The sequence below is a fragment of the Rissa tridactyla genome, chromosome 4, assembly GCF_028500815.1.
Source record: "Rissa tridactyla isolate bRisTri1 chromosome 4, bRisTri1.patW.cur.20221130, whole genome shotgun sequence".
NCBI lineage: Eukaryota > Metazoa > Chordata > Aves > Charadriiformes > Laridae > Rissa > Rissa tridactyla.
In genome coordinates this window covers 62,673,133-62,693,828 of record NC_071469.1, presented here as the reverse complement: position 1 = coordinate 62,693,828, position 20,696 = coordinate 62,673,133, and the positions used below count along the sequence as shown (strand labels likewise).

Here is a 20,696-nt window from a genome sequence, read left to right as displayed (position 1 = left end):
TATGTGTAATACATATGTATATACAATATGTATACATATGCATAATACAGTATGTATATACCTGTATACATATTATAATATAAATATTATATATATATTTGTACAGGCATATAGCTAGAAAGATACTTATAAAAACCTCTATTTACTGCAATGTTTTGCAGAACACATAAACCTTCAGAAATCCAAATATTACAGACATATAATCCATTTGTTTTATGTAATTTCTGCCTGAATAATATACACTATTTTCAGAAATTTTTATAGTACAAGTAGATACTGTGAATAAAAAGCACATTTTTCTACATATTTTATAGTATGTATTTTATTTTGTCTTGCATGTATATTTAGTTTTACTATTAATCTTCTGACTACTATTTGTTCTTTCAGGAAAAAGAACTCAGTGAGAGCATTCCTGAAGAAACACTGCAGGATTCAGGAAAAGCCATTTCAGAAGAAGACAGGGAAATATTAATTGTAAGCCAAAGGGTAGGAAGAAGCAAGAGACCTAAAAAAGATAGATTGTCATGGCCAAAATTCCAGTCGATTAAAAATAAAAAGATACTGGGGCACAGAAGATCTCATAGTACATCAGATGCATATGAGCCTGCTATACAGGATATTTCCCCTACAAGCACAGACACAGAGTCTCAATTTCAACAAGAAGTCCCTATCAAAGAAAAAAAAGGAAGCCAAAAGAAACTGAAGTTCCCTAGCATTGGATTCAAAATGCACAGATCTAAAGCAGAAACACAAGACAAACAAAAAAAAGAAATAAAAACTACACTGTTATCTGAAAGAGAAAAAATACACAAAGAAGATAGCCTGGAAAATGCCGAAATACTAACTGTTGAATATACTACATCTCATGCTTATGAAATTCAAACAGGGGAGGTACATGAAACTTTAACAAAAGACTTAAAAGACATGAAAAATGGCATTCCATCTCACGCAAAAAAAAGCCCTGAAGTTGAAATAAACATTAAAAAAGAAAAAGACAAGGAATCAACAACAAAAGTTACTGTACCTGAAGTACCAGCTATAACAACACAGATACCAAAGCCCAGTTTAGAAACGCCTGATCTGAAAGAAAGCCCAACTAAACAAACACCGCAAGCCTCATCAAAATCCCGAAAAAAGAAACAGAAAGGAACAGCAGATAAAACAGAAAGAGAAAGTGGAATTAACATGGACATGACGGGTCACACAGCAGAAGGGTCTATACAGGTAAAAGGCCTAGAAATAGGCACTGCTAAAGCAGAATTACACAAAACACCTGACACAATGGAAACCGCAGAAAAACAAGCAGAAGGTGACACACAAATACTAACAATTCAGAAAAAAATATTTGGGATTTCAGTGACCAAAAGACAAGAGCAAGATACTGACAATGCCAAATTGGGAAGTGACATTCCACATTCAGTACCAGAAAAAACAGCTGGTACAAGTTCAGAGGATGCTAGGAATTTGGATGTGAAACCTCACAAGCCTGATGCAGAGTCAGATGTATCTACTTGGAAAATACAAATGCCGTCATTCAAAATGGCCAAAAATCCTAAAGCTGAAGTGAAAATACCAGGAGGAGAAAGGACAATTGAGTCAGTAGATACTGTAAAAAAGGCAGAGAGAGAAGAAGATGTCACACCTGCAAGTGACAAAACCTCACAGATGAACATTGGCATGAAAATAGGAGAAAAAGATACAGAGGGAAAAGAAAGCAAATTCAGACTGCCAAAGCTTAAATTACCTACATTTACCTGGACAACTACAAAGGATGAGCCAGGACAAAGTGAAAATCAGGTAACGGACAGAGAAGAAAAGGTACGACAGAAAGAAACAGGGCCATCCATAGAAAAAGATGCAATGACAGAGATAAGTGTATCAGCTAAAGACATAGAGCCTCCAAGTGCAGAAATTGAAATAGGGATCTCCAAAGAAAAAAGTAATGAAAGGGATATAAAAAAAGAGCTGGAAGAAAAGCTGCCAATTCAGAACAAGGAAAACATAAAAAGTTCCTCAAAAGACATTCAATTGAGTGAGAAAGAAGAAGAACAACTGAAAGTGAAACATGATACAGAAATAAAAAATGGTGAAGTCAGACTATCATCAAAGAAAACAGAAGAAATCTCTCAAAACGTGATGACCGCAGGGGAAGGCCTCAAAGCCGACGTCCCCGGTGCCAAAACCGAAGGGGCCGGCTGGAAGGTGGAGAAGCCCTCCCTCAAAATGCCCAAAGCTGACATCAAAGCTCCCAAGGTGGACATCAGCCTCCCGTCCGTCGACGTCACCCTTCCAAAGGCCAGCGTCGACCTGCAGGCCCCCGAGGCGGCCCTCACCCTCGAAGGGGAAGCAAAAGCCCCGGAGAAGGAGGCCGCGAAGACCAAGGACGGCAAGTTCAAGATGCCCAAGTTCGGCATGCCTTCCTTTGGCTGGTCCAGCAGCAGAGAGGCCAAGGGCACCGTGGCCGCTGACGTGGACGTCAGCCTCAAGGAGCCCCAGGTGACAGTGCCCTCGGGAACCGCCGAAGTCGACGTCACCCTGCCCACGGCCGAGATCCAAGCCCCCAGCGTGGAGGTGAGCGTCGAGACGGCTGCCGGAGGAGACGGCGAGAAAGGTCGGTTCAAGATGCCCGACGTCAAGATGCCCAGCGTCAAGCTGCCCAAAGTCAAAGCTCCCCACGTGCAGGTCAGCCTGCCGAAGGCGGAGGGCTCGCTGCCCAAAGGCCAGGCCGAAGTCCCGGAGGGCGAACTCAGCCTGCAGGGCCCCGACGCCGAAGGTGGCCTGGAGGCGGCTGCCGGCAAAGTGGAGGGTGCTGGCATGAAAATACACATGCCGAAAGTCAAGGTGCCTAGCGTGGTCTTCTCCAAGCCGACCGTCAAGGCTCCCAAACTGGACGCAGACGTCAGCCTCCCAGAGGCAGACCTCAAGGCCGGCGCCGTCAGCATCGCCGCCCCCGACATCAAGCTGCCCTCCGTGGAAGGCTCCCTGGAGCTGCAGGCGCCCGAGATAGACCTCAAAGTGCCCTCTGGCGAAGGCTCGCTTGACGGAGCCGAGCTGGAAGCCACGGGCCTGAAGGGGAAGTTTAAGATGCCCAAATTCGACAAGCCCAAATTTGGAGTGTCGCCTCCCAAGGCGGAAGGGCTCGAAGGCGAGGTCAGCCTGCCCACCGCAGAGGTCGACCTGCCCTCCGCCACCGTGACGGCCGCAGGGGAGGGCCCGGTGCTGGGCCTCAAAGCCGACGTCCCCGGTGCCAAAACCGAAGGGGCCGGCTGGAAGGTGGAGAAGCCCTCCCTCAAAATGCCCAAAGCTGACATCAAAGCTCCCAAGGTGGACATCAGCCTCCCGTCCGTCGACGTCACCCTTCCAAAGGCCAGCGTCGACCTGCAGGCCCCCGAGGCGGCCCTCACCCTCGAAGGGGAAGCAAAAGCCCCGGAGAAGGAGGCCGCGAAGACCAAGGACAGCAAGTTCAAGATGCCCAAGTTCGGCATGCCTTCCTTTGGCTGGTCCAGCAGCAGAGAGGCCAAGGGCACCGTGGCCGCTGACGTGGACGTCAGCCTCAAGGAGCCCCAGGTGACGGTGCCCTCGGGAACCGCCGAAGTCGACGTCACCCTGCCCACGGCCGAGATCCAAGCCCCCAGCGTGGAGGTGAGCGTCGAGACGGCTGCCGGAGGAGACGGCGAGAAAGGTCGGTTCAAGATGCCCGACGTCAAGATGCCCAGCGTCAAGCTGCCCAAAGTCAAAGCTCCCCACGTGCAGGTCAGCCTGCCGAAGGCGGAGGGCTCGCTGCCCAAAGGCCAGGCCGAAGTCCCGGAGGGCGAACTCAGCCTGCAGGGCCCCGACGCCGAAGGTGGCCTGGAGGCGGCTGCCGGCAAAGTGGAGGGTGCTGGCATGAAAATACACATGCCGAAAGTCAAGGTGCCTAGCGTGGTCTTCTCCAAGCCGACCGTCAAGGCTCCCAAACTGGACGCAGACGTCAGCCTCCCAGAGGCAGACCTCAAGGCCGGCGCCGTCAGCATCGCCGCCCCCGACATCAAGCTGCCCTCCGTGGAAGGCTCCCTGGAGCTGCAGGCGCCCGAGATAGACCTCAAAGTGCCCTCTGGCGAAGGCTCGCTTGACGGAGCCGAGCTGGAAGCCACGGGCCTGAAGGGGAAGTTTAAGATGCCCAAATTCGACAAGCCCAAATTTGGAGTGTCGCCTCCCAAGGCGGAAGGGCTCGAAGGCGAGGTCAGCCTGCCCACCGCAGAGGTTGACCTGCCCTCCGCCACCGTGACGGCCGCAGGGGAGGGCCCGGTGCTGGGCCTCAAAGCCGACGTCCCCGGTGCCAAAACCGAAGGGGCCGGCTGGAAGGTGGAGAAGCCCTCCCTCAAAATGCCCAAAGCTGACATCAAAGCTCCCAAGGTGGACATCAGCCTCCCGTCCGTCGACGTCACCCTTCCAAAGGCCAGCGTCGACCTGCAGGCCCCCGAGGCGGCCCTCACCCTCGAAGGGGAAGCAAAAGCCCCGGAGAAGGAGGCCGCGAAGACCAAGGACGGCAAGTTCAAGATGCCCAAGTTCGGCATGCCTTCCTTTGGCTGGTCCAGCAGCAGAGAGGCCAAGGGCACCGTGGCCGCTGACGTGGACGTCAGCCTCAAGGAGCCCCAGGTGACGGTGCCCTCGGGAACCGCCGAAGTCGACGTCACCCTGCCCACGGCCGAGATCCAAGCCCCCAGCGTGGAGGTGAGCGTCGAGACGGCTGCCGGAGGAGACGGCGAGAAAGGTCGGTTCAAGATGCCCGACGTCAAGATGCCCAGCGTCAAGCTGCCCAAAGTCAAAGCTCCCCACGTGCAGGTCAGCCTGCCGAAGGCGGAGGGCTCGCTGCCCAAAGGCCAGGCCGAAGTCCCGGAGGGCGAACTCAGCCTGCAGGGCCCCGACGCCGAAGGTGGCCTGGAGGCGGCTGCTGGCAAAGTGGAGGGTGCTGGCATGAAAATACACATGCCGAAAGTCAAGGTGCCTAGCGTGGTCTTCTCCAAGCCGACCGTCAAGGCTCCCAAACTGGACGCAGACGTCAGCCTCCCAGAGGCAGACCTCAAGGCCGGCGCCGTCAGCATCGCCGCCCCCGACATCAAGCTGCCCTCCGTGGAAGGCTCCCTGGAGCTGCAGGCGCCCGAGATAGACCTCAAAGTGCCCTCTGGCGAAGGCTCGCTTGACGGAGCCGAGCTGGAAGCCACGGGCCTGAAGGGGAAGTTTAAGATGCCCAAATTCGACAAGCCCAAATTTGGAGTGTCGCCTCCCAAGGCGGAAGGGCTCGAAGGCGAGGTCAGCCTGCCCACCGCAGAGGTCGACCTGCCCTCCGCCACCGTGACGGCCGCAGGGGAGGGCCCGGTGCTGGGCCTCAAAGCCGACGTCCCCGGTGCCAAAACCGAAGGGGCCGGCTGGAAGGTGGAGAAGCCCTCCCTCAAAATGCCCAAAGCTGACATCAAAGCTCCCAAGGTGGACATCAGCCTCCCGTCCGTCGACGTCACCCTTCCAAAGGCCAGCGTCGACCTGCAGGCCCCCGAGGCGGCCCTCACCCTCGAAGGGGAAGCAAAAGCCCCGGAGAAGGAGGCCGCGAAGACCAAGGACGGCAAGTTCAAGATGCCCAAGTTCGGCATGCCTTCCTTTGGCTGGTCCAGCAGCAGAGAGGCCAAGGGCACCGTGGCCGCTGACGTGGACGTCAGCCTCAAGGAGCCCCAGGTGACGGTGCCCTCGGGAACCGCCGAAGTCGACGTCACCCTGCCCACGGCCGAGATCCAAGCCCCCAGCGTGGAGGTGAGCGTCGAGACGGCTGCCGGAGGAGACGGCGAGAAAGGTCGGTTCAAGATGCCCGACGTCAAGATGCCCAGCGTCAAGCTGCCCAAAGTCAAAGCTCCCCACGTGCAGGTCAGCCTGCCGAAGGCGGAGGGCTCGCTGCCCAAAGGCCAGGCCGAAGTCCCGGAGGGCGAACTCAGCCTGCAGGGCCCCGACGCCGAAGGTGGCCTGGAGGCGGCTGCCGGCAAAGTGGAGGGTGCTGGCATGAAAATACACATGCCGAAAGTCAAGGTGCCTAGCGTGGTCTTCTCCAAGCCGACCGTCAAGGCTCCCAAACTGGACGCAGACGTCAGCCTCCCAGAGGCAGACCTCAAGGCCGGCGCCGTCAGCATCGCCGCCCCCGACATCAAGCTGCCCTCCGTGGAAGGCTCCCTGGAGCTGCAGGCGCCCGAGATAGACCTCAAAGTGCCCTCTGGCGAAGGCTCGCTTGACGGAGCCGAGCTGGAAGCCACGGGCCTGAAGGGGAAGTTTAAGATGCCCAAATTCGACAAGCCCAAATTTGGAGTGTCGCCTCCCAAGGCGGAAGGGCTCGAAGGCGAGGTCAGCCTGCCCACCGCAGAGGTCGACCTGCCCTCCGCCACCGTGACGGCCGCAGGGGAGGGCCCGGTGCTGGGCCTCAAAGCCGACGTCCCCGGTGCCAAAACCGAAGGGGCCGGCTGGAAGGTGGAGAAGCCCTCCCTCAAAATGCCCAAAGCTGACATCAAAGCTCCCAAGGTGGACATCAGCCTCCCGTCCGTCGACGTCACCCTTCCAAAGGCCAGCGTCGACCTGCAGGCGCCCGAGGCGGCCCTCACCCTCGAAGGGGAAGCAAAAGCCCCAGAGAAGGAGGCCGCGAAGACCAAGGACGGCAAGTTCAAGATGCCCAAGTTCGGCATGCCTTCCTTTGGCTGGTCCAGCAGCAGAGAGGCCAAGGGCACCGTGGCCGCTGACGTGGACGTCAGCCTCAAGGAGCCCCAGGTGACGGTGCCCTCGGGAACCGCCGAAGTCGACGTCACCCTGCCCACGGCCGAGATCCAAGCCCCCAGCGTGGAGGTGAGCGTCGAGACGGCTGCCGGAGGAGACGGCGAGAAAGGTCGGTTCAAGATGCCCGACGTCAAGATGCCCAGCGTCAAGCTGCCCAAAGTCAAAGCTCCCCACGTGCAGGTCAGCCTGCCGAAGGCGGAGGGCTCGCTGCCCAAAGGCCAGGCCGAAGTCCCGGAGGGCGAACTCAGCCTGCAGGGCCCCGACGCCGAAGGTGGCCTGGAGGCGGCTGCCGGCAAAGTGGAGGGTGCTGGCATGAAAATACACATGCCGAAAGTCAAGGTGCCTAGCGTGGTCTTCTCCAAGCCGACCGTCAAGGCTCCCAAACTGGACGCAGACGTCAGCCTCCCAGAGGCAGACCTCAAGGCCGGCGCCGTCAGCATCGCCGCCCCCGACATCAAGCTGCCCTCCGTGGAAGGCTCCCTGGAGCTGCAGGCGCCCGAGATAGACCTCAAAGTGCCCTCTGGCGAAGGCTCGCTTGACGGAGCCGAGCTGGAAGCCACGGGCCTGAAGGGGAAGTTTAAGATGCCCAAATTCGACAAGCCCAAATTTGGAGTGTCGCCTCCCAAGGCGGAAGGGCTCGAAGGCGAGGTCAGCCTGCCCACCGCAGAGGTCGACCTGCCCTCCGCCACCGTGACGGCCGCAGGGGAGGGCCCGGTGGTGGGCCTCAAAGCCGACGTCCCCGGTGCCAAAACCGAAGGGGCCGGCTGGAAGGTGGAGAAGCCCTCCCTCAAAATGCCCAAAGCTGACATCAAAGCTCCCAAGGTGGACATCAGCCTCCCGTCCGTCGACGTCACCCTTCCAAAGGCCAGCGTCGACCTGCAGGCCCCCGAGGCGGCCCTCACCCTCGAAGGGGAAGCAAAAGCCCCGGAGAAGGAGGCCGCGAAGACCAAGGACGGCAAGTTCAAGATGCCCAAGTTCGGCATGCCTTCCTTTGGCTGGTCCAGCAGCAGAGAGGCCAAGGGCACCGTGGCCGCTGACGTGGACGTCAGCCTCAAGGAGCCCCAGGTGACGGTGCCCTCGGGAACCGCCGAAGTCGACGTCACCCTGCCCACGGCCGAGATCCAAGCCCCCAGCGTGGAGGTGAGCGTCGAGACGGCTGCCGGAGGAGACGGCGAGAAAGGTCGGTTCAAGATGCCCGACGTCAAGATGCCCAGCGTCAAGCTGCCCAAAGTCAAAGCTCCCCACGTGCAGGTCAGCCTGCCGAAGGCGGAGGGCTCGCTGCCCAAAGGCCAGGCCGAAGTCCCGGAGGGCGAACTCAGCCTGCAGGGCCCCGACGCCGAAGGTGGCCTGGAGGCGGCTGCCGGCAAAGTGGAGGGTGCTGGCATGAAAATACACATGCCGAAAGTCAAGGTGCCTAGCGTGGTCTTCTCCAAGCCGACCGTCAAGGCTCCCAAACTGGACGCAGACGTCAGCCTCCCAGAGGCAGACCTCAAGGCCGGCGCCGTCAGCATCGCCGCCCCCGACATCAAGCTGCCCTCCGTGGAAGGCTCCCTGGAGCTGCAGGCGCCCGAGATAGACCTCAAAGTGCCCTCTGGCGAAGGCTCGCTTGACGGAGCCGAGCTGGAAGCCACGGGCCTGAAGGGGAAGTTTAAGATGCCCAAATTCGACAAGCCCAAATTTGGAGTGTCGCCTCCCAAGGCGGAAGGGCTCGAAGGCGAGGTCAGCCTGCCCACCGCAGAGGTCGACCTGCCCTCCGCCACCGTGACGGCCGCAGGGGAGGGCCCGGTGCTGGGCCTCAAAGCCGACGTCCCCGGTGCCAAAACCGAAGGGGCCGGCTGGAAGGTGGAGAAGCCCTCCCTCAAAATGCCCAAAGCTGACATCAAAGCTCCCAAGGTGGACATCAGCCTCCCGTCCGTCGACGTCACCCTTCCAAAGGCCAGCGTCGACCTGCAGGCCCCCGAGGCGGCCCTCACCCTCGAAGGGGAAGCAAAAGCCCCGGAGAAGGAGGCCGCGAAGACCAAGGACGGCAAGTTCAAGATGCCCAAGTTCGGCATGCCTTCCTTTGGCTGGTCCAGCAGCAGAGAGGCCAAGGGCACCGTGGCCGCTGACGTGGACGTCAGCCTCAAGGAGCCCCAGGTGACGGTGCCCTCGGGAACCGCCGAAGTCGACGTCACCCTGCCCACGGCCGAGATCCAAGCCCCCAGCGTGGAGGTGAGCGTCGAGACGGCTGCCGGAGGAGACGGCGAGAAAGGTCGGTTCAAGATGCCCGACGTCAAGATGCCCAGCGTCAAGCTGCCCAAAGTCAAAGCTCCCCACGTGCAGGTCAGCCTGCCGAAGGCGGAGGGCTCGCTGCCCAAAGGCCAGGCCGAAGTCCCGGAGGGCGAACTCAGCCTGCAGGGCCCCGACGCCGAAGGTGGCCTGGAGGCGGCTGCCGGCAAAGTGGAGGGTGCTGGCATGAAAATACACATGCCGAAAGTCAAGGTGCCCAGCGTGGTCTTCTCCAAGCCGACCGTCAAGGCTCCCAAACTGGACGCAGACGTCAGCCTCCCAGAGGCAGACCTCAAGGCCGGCGCCGTCAGCATTGCCGCCCCCGACATCAAGCTGCCCTCCGTGGAAGGCTCCCTGGAGCTGCAGGCGCCCGAGATAGACCTCAAAGTGCCCTCTGGCGAAGGCTCGCTTGACGGAGCCGAGCTGGAAGCCACGGGCCTGAAGGGGAAGTTTAAGATGCCCAAATTCGACAAGCCCAAATTTGGAGTGTCGCCTCCCAAGGCGGAAGGGCTCGAAGGCGAGGTCAGCCTGCCCACCGCAGAGGTCGACCTGCCCTCCGCCACCGTGACGGCCGCAGGGGAGGGCCCGGTGGTGGGCCTCAAAGCCGACGTCCCCGGTGCCAAAACCGAAGGGGCCGGCTGGAAGGTGGAGAAGCCCTCCCTCAAAATGCCCAAAGCTGACATCAAAGCTCCCAAGGTGGACATCAGCCTCCCGTCCGTCGACGTCACCCTTCCAAAGGCCAGCGTCGACCTGCAGGCCCCCGAGGCGGCCCTCACCCTCGAAGGGGAAGCAAAAGCCCCGGAGAAGGAGGCCGCGAAGACCAAGGACGGCAAGTTCAAGATGCCCAAGTTCGGCATGCCTTCCTTTGGCTGGTCCAGCAGCAGAGAGGCCAAGGGCACCGTGGCCGCTGACGTGGACGTCAGCCTCAAGGAGCCCCAGGTGACGGTGCCCTCGGGAACCGCCGAAGTCGACGTCACCCTGCCCACGGCCGAGATCCAAGCCCCCAGCGTGGAGGTGAGCGTCGAGACGGCTGCCGGAGGAGACGGCGAGAAAGGTCGGTTCAAGATGCCCGACGTCAAGATGCCCAGCGTCAAGCTGCCCAAAGTCAAAGCTCCCCACGTGCAGGTCAGCCTGCCGAAGGCGGAGGGCTCGCTGCCCAAAGGCCAGGCCGAAGTCCCGGAGGGCGAACTCAGCCTGCAGGGCCCCGACGCTGAAGGTGGCCTGGAGGCGGCTGCCGGCAAAGTGGAGGGTGCTGGCATGAAAATACACATGCCGAAAGTCAAGGTGCCCAGCGTGGTCTTCTCCAAGCCGACCGTCAAGGCTCCCAAACTGGACGCAGACGTCAGCCTCCCAGAGGCAGACCTCAAGGCCGGCGCCGTCAGCATCGCCGCCCCCGACATCAAGCTGCCCTCCGTGGAAGGCTCCCTGGAGCTGCAGGCGCCCGAGATAGACCTCAAAGTGCCCTCTGGCGAAGGCTCGCTTGACGGAGCCGAGCTGGAAGCCACGGGCCTGAAGGGGAAGTTTAAGATGCCCAAATTCGACAAGCCCAAATTTGGAGTGTCGCCTCCCAAGGCGGAAGGGCTCGAAGGCGAGGTCAGCCTGCCCACCGCAGAGGTCGACCTGCCCTCCGCCACCGTGACGGCCGCAGGGGAGGGCCCGGTGCTGGGCCTCAAAGCCGACGTCCCCGGTGCCAAAACCGAAGGGGCCGGCTGGAAGGTGGAGAAGCCCTCCCTCAAAATGCCCAAAGCTGACATCAAAGCTCCCAAGGTGGACATCAGCCTCCCGTCCGTCGACGTCACCCTTCCAAAGGCCAGCGTCGACCTGCAGGCCCCCGAGGCGGCCCTCACCCTCGAAGGGGAAGCAAAAGCCCCGGAGAAGGAGGCCGCGAAGACCAAGGACGGCAAGTTCAAGATGCCCAAGTTCGGCATGCCTTCCTTTGGCTGGTCCAGCAGCAGAGAGGCCAAGGGCACCGTGGCCGCTGACGTGGACGTCAGCCTCAAGGAGCCCCAGGTGACGGTGCCCTCGGGAACCGCCGAAGTCGACGTCACCCTGCCCACGGCCGAGATCCAAGCCCCCAGCGTGGAGGTGAGCGTCGAGACGGCTGCCGGAGGAGACGGCGAGAAAGGTCGGTTCAAGATGCCCGACGTCAAGATGCCCAGCGTCAAGCTGCCCAAAGTCAAAGCTCCCCACGTGCAGGTCAGCCTGCCGAAGGCGGAGGGCTCGCTGCCCAAAGGCCAGGCCGAAGTCCCGGAGGGCGAACTCAGCCTGCAGGGCCCCGACGCCGAAGGTGGCCTGGAGGCGGCTGCCGGCAAAGTGGAGGGTGCTGGCATGAAAATACACATGCCGAAAGTCAAGGTGCCCAGCGTGGTCTTCTCCAAGCCGACCGTCAAGGCTCCCAAACTGGACGCAGACGTCAGCCTCCCAGAGGCAGACCTCAAGGCCGGCGCCGTCAGCATCGCCGCCCCCGACATCAAGCTGCCCTCCGTGGAAGGCTCCCTGGAGCTGCAGGCGCCCGAGATAGACCTCAAAGTGCCCTCTGGCGAAGGCTCGCTTGACGGAGCCGAGCTGGAAGCCACGGGCCTGAAGGGGAAGTTTAAGATGCCCAAATTCGACAAGCCCAAATTTGGAGTGTCGCCTCCCAAGGCGGAAGGGCTCGAAGGCGAGGTCAGCCTGCCCACCGCAGAGGTCGACCTGCCCTCCGCCACCGTGACGGCCGCAGGGGAGGGCCCGGTGCTGGGCCTCAAAGCCGACGTCCCCGGTGCCAAAACCGAAGGGGCCGGCTGGAAGGTGGAGAAGCCCTCCCTCAAAATGCCCAAAGCTGACATCAAAGCTCCCAAGGTGGACATCAGCCTCCCGTCCGTCGACGTCACCCTTCCAAAGGCCAGCGTCGACCTGCAGGCCCCCGAGGCGGTCCTCACCCTCGAAGGGGAAGCAAAAGCCCCGGAGAAGGAGGCCGCGAAGACCAAGGACGGCAAGTTCAAGATGCCCAAGTTCGGCATGCCTTCCTTTGGCTGGTCCAGCAGCAGAGAGGCCAAGGGCACCGTGGCCGCTGACGTGGACGTCAGCCTCAAGGAGCCCCAGGTGACGGTGCCCTCGGGAACCGCCGAAGTCGACGTCACCCTGCCCACGGCCGAGATCCAAGCCCCCAGCGTGGAGGTGAGCGTCGAGACGGCTGCCGGAGGAGACGGCGAGAAAGGTCGGTTCAAGATGCCCGACGTCAAGATGCCCAGCGTCAAGCTGCCCAAAGTCAAAGCTCCCCACGTGCAGGTCAGCCTGCCGAAGGCGGAGGGCTCGCTGCCCAAAGGCCAGGCCGAAGTCCCGGAGGGCGAACTCAGCCTGCAGGGCCCCGACGCCGAAGGTGGCCTGGAGGCGGCTGCCGGCAAAGTGGAGGGTGCTGGCATGAAAATACACATGCCGAAAGTCAAGGTGCCCAGCGTGGTCTTCTCCAAGCCGACCGTCAAGGCTCCCAAACTGGACGCAGACGTCAGCCTCCCAGAGGCAGACCTCAAGGCCGGCGCCGTCAGCATCGCCGCCCCCGACATCAAGCTGCCCTCCGTGGAAGGCTCCCTGGAGCTGCAGGCGCCCGAGATAGACCTCAAAGTGCCCTCTGGCGAAGGCTCGCTTGACGGAGCCGAGCTGGAAGCCACGGGCCTGAAGGGGAAGTTTAAGATGCCCAAATTCGACAAGCCCAAATTTGGAGTGTCGCCTCCCAAGGCGGAAGGGCTCGAAGGCGAGGTCAGCCTGCCCACCGCAGAGGTCGACCTGCCCTCCGCCACCGTGACGGCCGCAGGGGAGGGCCCGGTGCTGGGCCTCAAAGCCGACGTCCCCGGTGCCAAAACCGAAGGGGCCGGCTGGAAGGTGGAGAAGCCCTCCCTCAAAATGCCCAAAGCTGACATCAAAGCTCCCAAGGTGGACATCAGCCTCCCGTCCGTCGACGTCACCCTTCCAAAGGCCAGCGTCGACCTGCAGGCCCCCGAGGCGGCCCTCACCCTCGAAGGGGAAGCAAAAGCCCCGGAGAAGGAGGCCGCGAAGACCAAGGACGGCAAGTTCAAGATGCCCAAGTTCGGCATGCCTTCCTTTGGCTGGTCCAGCAGCAGAGAGGCCAAGGGCACCGTGGCCGCTGACGTGGACGTCAGCCTCAAGGAGCCCCAGGTGACGGTGCCCTCGGGAACCGCCGAAGTCGACGTCACCCTGCCCACGGCCGAGATCCAAGCCCCCAGCGTGGAGGTGAGCGTCGAGACGGCTGCCGGAGGAGACGGCGAGAAAGGTCGGTTCAAGATGCCCGACGTCAAGATGCCCAGCGTCAAGCTGCCCAAAGTCAAAGCTCCCCACGTGCAGGTCAGCCTGCCGAAGGCGGAGGGCTCGCTGCCCAAAGGCCAGGCCGAAGTCCCGGAGGGCGAACTCAGCCTGCAGGGCCCCGACGCCGAAGGTGGCCTGGAGGCGGCTGCCGGCAAAGTGGAGGGTGCTGGCATGAAAATACACATGCCGAAAGTCAAGGTGCCCAGCGTGGTCTTCTCCAAGCCGACCGTCAAGGCTCCCAAACTGGACGCAGACGTCAGCCTCCCAGAGGCAGACCTCAAGGCCGGCGCCGTCAGCATCGCCGCCCCCGACATCAAGCTGCCCTCCGTGGAAGGCTCCCTGGAGCTGCAGGCGCCCGAGATAGACCTCAAAGTGCCCTCTGGCGAAGGCTCGCTTGACGGAGCCGAGCTGGAAGCCACGGGCCTGAAGGGGAAGTTTAAGATGCCCAAATTCGACAAGCCCAAATTTGGAGTGTCGCCTCCCAAGGCGGAAGGGCTCGAAGGCGAGGTCAGCCTGCCCACCGCAGAGGTCGACCTGCCCTCCGCCACCGTGACGGCCGCAGGGGAGGGCCCGGTGCTGGGCCTCAAAGCCGACGTCCCCGGTGCCAAAACCGAAGGGGCCGGCTGGAAGGTGGAGAAGCCCTCCCTCAAAATGCCCAAAGCTGACATCAAAGCTCCCAAGGTGGACATCAGCCTCCCGTCCGTCGACGTCACCCTTCCAAAGGCCAGCGTCGACCTGCAGGCCCCCGAGGCGGCCCTCACCCTCGAAGGGGAAGCAAAAGCCCCGGAGAAGGAGGCCGCGAAGACCAAGGACGGCAAGTTCAAGATGCCCAAGTTCGGCATGCCTTCCTTTGGCTGGTCCAGCAGCAGAGAGGCCAAGGGCACCGTGGCCGCTGACGTGGACGTCAGCCTCAAGGAGCCCCAGGTGACGGTGCCCTCGGGAACCGCCGAAGTCGACGTCACCCTGCCCACGGCCGAGATCCAAGCCCCCAGCGTGGAGGTGAGCGTCGAGACGGCTGCCGGAGGAGACGGCGAGAAAGGTCGGTTCAAGATGCCCGACGTCAAGATGCCCAGCGTCAAGCTGCCCAAAGTCAAAGCTCCCCACGTGCAGGTCAGCCTGCCGAAGGCGGAGGGCTCGCTGCCCAAAGGCCAGGCCGAAGTCCCGGAGGGCGAACTCAGCCTGCAGGGCCCCGACGCCGAAGGTGGCCTGGAGGCGGCTGCCGGCAAAGTGGAGGGTGCTGGCATGAAAATACACATGCCGAAAGTCAAGGTGCCCAGCGTGGTCTTCTCCAAGCCGACCGTCAAGGCTCCCAAACTGGACGCAGACGTCAGCCTCCCAGAGGCAGACCTCAAGGCCGGCGCCGTCAGCATCGCCGCCCCCGACATCAAGCTGCCCTCCGTGGAAGGCTCCCTGGAGCTGCAGGCGCCCGAGATAGACCTCAAAGTGCCCTCTGGCGAAGGCTCGCTTGACGGAGCCGAGCTGGAAGCCACGGGCCTGAAGGGGAAGTTTAAGATGCCCAAATTCGACAAGCCCAAATTTGGAGTGTCGCCTCCCAAGGCGGAAGGGCTCGAAGGCGAGGTCAGCCTGCCCACCGCAGAGGTCGACCTGCCCTCCGCCACCGTGACGGCCGCAGGGGAGGGCCCGGTGCTGGGCCTCAAAGCCGACGTCCCCGGTGCCAAAACCGAAGGGGCCGGCTGGAAGGTGGAGAAGCCCTCCCTCAAAATGCCCAAAGCTGACATCAAAGCTCCCAAGGTGGACATCAGCCTCCCGTCCGTCGACGTCACCCTTCCAAAGGCCAGCATCGACCTGCAGGCCCCCGAGGCGGCCCTCACCCTCGAAGGGGAAGCAAAAGCCCCGGAGAAGGAGGCCGCGAAGACCAAGGACGGCAAGTTCAAGATGCCCAAGTTCGGCATGCCTTCCTTTGGCTGGTCCAGCAGCAGAGAGGCCAAGGGCACCGTGGCCGCTGACGTGGACGTCAGCCTCAAGGAGCCCCAGGTGACGGTGCCCTCGGGAACCGCCGAAGTCGACGTCACCCTGCCCACGGCCGAGATCCAAGCCCCCAGCGTGGAGGTGAGCGTCGAGACGGCTGCCGGAGGAGACGGCGAGAAAGGTCGGTTCAAGATGCCCGACGTCAAGATGCCCAGCGTCAAGCTGCCCAAAGTCAAAGCTCCCCACGTGCAGGTCAGCCTGCCGAAGGCGGAGGGCTCGCTGCCCAAAGGCCAGGCCGAAGTCCCGGAGGGCGAACTCAGCCTGCAGGGCCCCGACGCCGAAGGTGGCCTGGAGGCGGCTGCCGGCAAAGTGGAGGGTGCTGGCATGAAAATACACATGCCGAAAGTCAAGGTGCCCAGCGTGGTCTTCTCCAAGCCGACCGTCAAGGCTCCCAAACTGGACGCAGACGTCAGCCTCCCAGAGGCAGACCTCAAGGCCGGCGCCGTCAGCATCGCCGCCCCCGACATCAAGCTGCCCTCCGTGGAAGGCTCCCTGGAGCTGCAGGCGCCCGAGATAGACCTCAAAGTGCCCTCTGGCGAAGGCTCGCTTGACGGAGCCGAGCTGGAAGCCACGGGCCTGAAGGGGAAGTTTAAGATGCCCAAATTCGACAAGCCCAAATTTGGAGTGTCGCCTCCCAAGGCGGAAGGGCTCGAAGGCGAGGTCAGCCTGCCCACCGCAGAGGTCGACCTGCCCTCCGCCACCGTGACGGCCGCAGGGGAGGGCCCGGTGCTGGGCCTCAAAGCCGACGTCCCCGGTGCCAAAACCGAAGGGGCCGGCTGGAAGGTGGAGAAGCCCTCCCTCAAAATGCCCAAAGCTGACATCAAAGCTCCCAAGGTGGACATCAGCCTCCCGTCCGTCGACGTCACCCTTCCAAAGGCCAGCGTCGACCTGCAGGCCCCCGAGGCGGCCCTCACCCTCGAAGGGGAAGCAAAAGCCCCGGAGAAGGAGGCCGCGAAGACCAAGGACGGCAAGTTCAAGATGCCCAAGTTCGGCATGCCTTCCTTTGGCTGGTCCAGCAGCAGAGAGGCCAAGGGCACCGTGGCCGCTGACGTGGACGTCAGCCTCAAGGAGCCCCAGGTGACGGTGCCCTCGGGAACCGCCGAAGTCGACGTCACCCTGCCCACGGCCGAGATCCAAGCCCCCAGCGTGGAGGTGAGCGTCGAGACGGCTGCCGGAGGAGACGGCGAGAAAGGTCGGTTCAAGATGCCCGACGTCAAGATGCCCAGCGTCAAGCTGCCCAAAGTCAAAGCTCCCCACGTGCAGGTCAGCCTGCCGAAGGCGGAGGGCTCGCTGCCCAAAGGCCAGGCCGAAGTCCCGGAGGGCGAACTCAGCCTGCAGGGCCCCGACGCCGAAGGTGGCCTGGAGGCGGCTGCCGGCAAAGTGGAGGGTGCTGGCATGAAAATACACATGCCGAAAGTCAAGGTGCCCAGCGTGGTCTTCTCCAAGCCGACCGTCAAGGCTCCCAAACTGGACGCAGACGTCAGCCTCCCAGAGGCAGACCTCAAGGCCGGCGCCGTCAGCATCGCCGCCCCCGACATCAAGCTGCCCTCCGTGGAAGGCTCCCTGGAGCTGCAGGCGCCCGAGATAGACCTCAAAGTGCCCTCTGGCGAAGGCTCGCTTGACGGAGCCGAGCTGGAAGCCACGGGCCTGAAGGGGAAGTTTAAGATGCCCAAATTCGACAAGCCCAAATTTGGAGTGTCGCCTCCCAAGGCGGAAGGGCTCGAAGGCGAGGTCAGCCTGCCCACCGCAGAGGTCGACCTGCCCTCCGCCACCGTGACGGCCGCAGGGGAGGGCCCGGTGCTGGGCCTCAAAGCCGACGTCCCCGGTGCCAAAACCGAAGGGGCCGGCTGGAAGGTGGAGAAGCCCTCCCTCAAAATGCCCAAAGCTGACATCAAAGCTCCCAAGGTGGACATCAGCCTCCCGTCCGTCGACGTCACCCTTCCAAAGGCCAGCGTCGACCTGCAGGCCCCCGAGGCGGCCCTCACCCTCGAAGGGGAAGCAAAAGCCCCGGAGAAGGAGGCCGCGAAGACCAAGGACGGCAAGTTCAAGATGCCCAAGTTCGGCATGCCTTCCTTTGGCTGGTCCAGCAGCAGAGAGGCCAAGGGCACCGTGGCCGCTGACGTGGACGTCAGCCTCAAGGAGCCCCAGGTGACGGTGCCCTCGGGAACCGCCGAAGTCGACGTCACCCTGCCCACGGCCGAGATCCAAGCCCCCAGCGTGGAGGTGAGCGTCGAGACGGCTGCCGGAGGAGACGGCGAGAAAGGTCGGTTCAAGATGCCCGACGTCAAGATGCCCAGCGTCAAGCTGCCCAAAGTCAAAGCTCCCCACGTGCAGGTCAGCCTGCCGAAGGCGGAGGGCTCGCTGCCCAAAGGCCAGGCCGAAGTCCCGGAGGGCGAACTCAGCCTGCAGGGCCCCGACGCCGAAGGTGGCCTGGAGGCGGCTGCCGGCAAAGTGGAGGGTGCTGGCATGAAAATACACATGCCGAAAGTCAAGGTGCCCAGCGTGGTCTTCTCCAAGCCGACCGTCAAGGCTCCCAAACTGGACGCAGACGTCAGCCTCCCAGAGGCAGACCTCAAGGCCGGCGCCGTCAGCATCGCCGCCCCCGACATCAAGCTGCCCTCCGTGGAAGGCTCCCTGGAGCTGCAGGCGCCCGAGATAGACCTCAAAGTGCCCTCTGGCGAAGGCTCGCTTGACGGAGCCGAGCTGGAAGCCACGGGCCTGAAGGGGAAGTTTAAGATGCCCAAATTCGACAAGCCCAAATTTGGAGTGTCGCCTCCCAAGGCGGAAGGGCTCGAAGGCGAGGTCAGCCTGCCCACCGCAGAGGTCGACCTGCCCTCCGCCACCGTGACGGCCGCAGGGGAGGGCCCGGTGCTGGGCCTCAAAGCCGACGTCCCCGGTGCCAAAACCGAAGGGGCCGGCTGGAAGGTGGAGAAGCCCTCCCTCAAAATGCCCAAAGCTGACATCAAAGCTCCCAAGGTGGACATCAGCCTCCCGTCCGTCGACGTCACCCTTCCAAAGGCCAGCGTCGACCTGCAGGCCCCCGAGGCGGCCCTCACCCTCGAAGGGGAAGCAAAAGCCCCGGAGAAGGAGGCCGCGAAGACCAAGGACGGCAAGTTCAAGATGCCCAAGTTCGGCATGCCTTCCTTTGGCTGGTCCAGCAGCAGAGAGGCCAAGGGCACCGTGGCCGCTGACGTGGACGTCAGCCTCAAGGAGCCCCAGGTGACGGTGCCCTCGGGAACCGCCGAAGTCGACGTCACCCTGCCCACGGCCGAGATCCAAGCCCCCAGCGTGGAGGTGAGCGTCGAGACGGCTGCCGGAGGAGACGGCGAGAAAGGTCGGTTCAAGATGCCCGACGTCAAGATGCCCAGCGTCAAGCTGCCCAAAGTCAAAGCTCCCCACGTGCAGGTCAGCCTGCCGAAGGCGGAGGGCTCGCTGCCCAAAGGCCAGGCCGAAGTCCCGGAGGGCGAACTCAGCCTGCAGGGCCCCGACGCCGAAGGTGGCCTGGAGGCGGCTGCCGGCAAAGTGGAGGGTGCTGGCATGAAAATACACATGCCGAAAGTCAAGGTGCCCAGCGTGGTCTTCTCCAAGCCGACCGTCAAGGCTCCCAAACTGGACGCAGACGTCAGCCTCCCAGAGGCAGACCTCAAGGCCGGCGCCGTCAGCATCGCCGCCCCCGACATCAAGCTGCCCTCCGTGGAAGGCTCCCTGGAGCTGCAGGCGCCCGAGATAGACCTCAAAGTGCCCTCTGGCGAAGGCTCGCTTGACGGAGCCGAGCTGGAAGCCACGGGCCTGAAGGGGAAGTTTAAGATGCCCAAATTCGACAAGCCCAAATTTGGAGTGTCGCCTCCCAAGGCGGAAGGGCTCGAAGGCGAGGTCAGCCTGCCCACCGCAGAGGTCGACCTGCCCTCCGCCACCGTGACGGCCGCAGGGGAGGGCCCGGTGCTGGGCCTCAAAGCCGACGTCCCCGGTGCCAAAACCGAAGGGGCCGGCTGGAAGGTGGAGAAGCCCTCCCTCAAAATGCCCAAAGCTGACATCAAAGCTCCCAAGGTGGACATCAGCCTCCCGTCCGTCGACGTCACCCTTCCAAAGGCCAGCGTCGACCTGCAGGCCCCCGAGGCGGCCCTCACCCTCGAAGGGGAAGCAAAAGCCCCGGAGAAGGAGGCCGCGAAGACCAAGGACGGCAAGTTCAAGATGCCCAAGTTCGGCATGCCTTCCTTTGGCTGGTCCAGCAGCAGAGAGGCCAAGGGCACCGTGGCCGCTGACGTGGACGTCAGCCTCAAGGAGCCCCAGGTGACGGTGCCCTCGGGAACCGCCGAAGTCGACGTCACCCTGCCCACGGCCGAGATCCAAGCCCCCAGCGTGGAGGTGAGCGTCGAGACGGCTGCCGGAGGAGACGGCGAGAAAGGTCGGTTCAAGATGCCCGACGTCAAGATGCCCAGCGTCAAGCTGCCCAAAGTCAAAGCTCCCCACGTGCAGGTCAGCCTGCTGAAGGCGGAGGGCTCGCTGCCCAAAGGCCAGGCCGAAGTCCCGGAGGGCGAACTCAGCCTGCAGGGCCCCGACGCCGAAGGTGGCCTGGAGGCGGCTGCCGGCAAAGTGGAGGGTGCTGGCATGAAAATACACATGCCGAAAGTCAAGGTGCCCAGCGTGGTCTTCTCCAAGCCGACCGTCAAGGCTCCCAAACTGGACGCAGACGTCAGCCTCCCAGAGGCAGACCTCAAGGCCGGCGCCGTCAGCATCGCCGCCCCCGACATCAAGCTGCCCTCCGTGGAAGGCTCCCTGGAGCTGCAGGCGCCCGAGATAGACCTCAAAGTGCCCTCTGGCGAAGGCTCGCTTGACGGAGCCGAGCTGGAAGCCACGGGCCTGAAGGGGAAGTTTAAGATGCCCAAATTCGACAAGCCCAAATTTGGAGTGTCGCCTCCCAAGGCGGAAGGGCTCGAAGGCGAGGTCAGCCTGCCCACCGCAGAGGTCGACCTGCCCTCCGCCACCGTGACGGCCGCAGGGGAGGGCCCGGTGGTGGGCCTCAAAGCCGACGTCCCCGGTGCCAAAACCGAAGGGGCCGGCTGGAAGGTGGAGAAGCCCTCCCTCAAAATGCCCAAAGCTGACATCAAAGCTCCCAAGGTGGACATCAGCCTCCCGTCCGTCGACGTCACCCTTCCAAAGGCCAGCGTCGACCTGCAGGCCCCCGAGGCGGCCCTCACCCTCGAAGGGGAAGCAAAAGCCCCGGAGAAGGAGGCCGCGAAGACCAAGGACGGCAAGTTCAAGATGCCCAAGTTCGGCATGCCTTCCTTTGGCTGGTCCAGCAGCAGAGAGGCCAAGGGCACCGTGGCCGCTGACGTGGACGTCAGCCTCAAGGA

General features: G+C 62.2%; 1 protein-coding gene across 3 annotated transcripts in view; it reads left to right on the top strand.

Annotated features, from left to right (window-relative positions):
• The window catches only part of LOC128908900 (protein AHNAK2-like), a 58,048-nt gene that overhangs the window by 30,915 nt on the left and 6,437 nt on the right, over nucleotides 1-20,696 (top strand). For 2 of the 3 annotated variants that reach the window (XM_054199880.1, XM_054199881.1), the window contains one exon: nucleotides 388-19,818. In XM_054199880.1, coding sequence (XP_054055855.1) covers nucleotides 388-19,818 — 19,431 coding nt within the window. The remainder of the gene's footprint in view (nucleotides 1-387; nucleotides 19,819-20,696) is intronic. The other variant, XM_054199882.1, reaches the window with a different exon arrangement.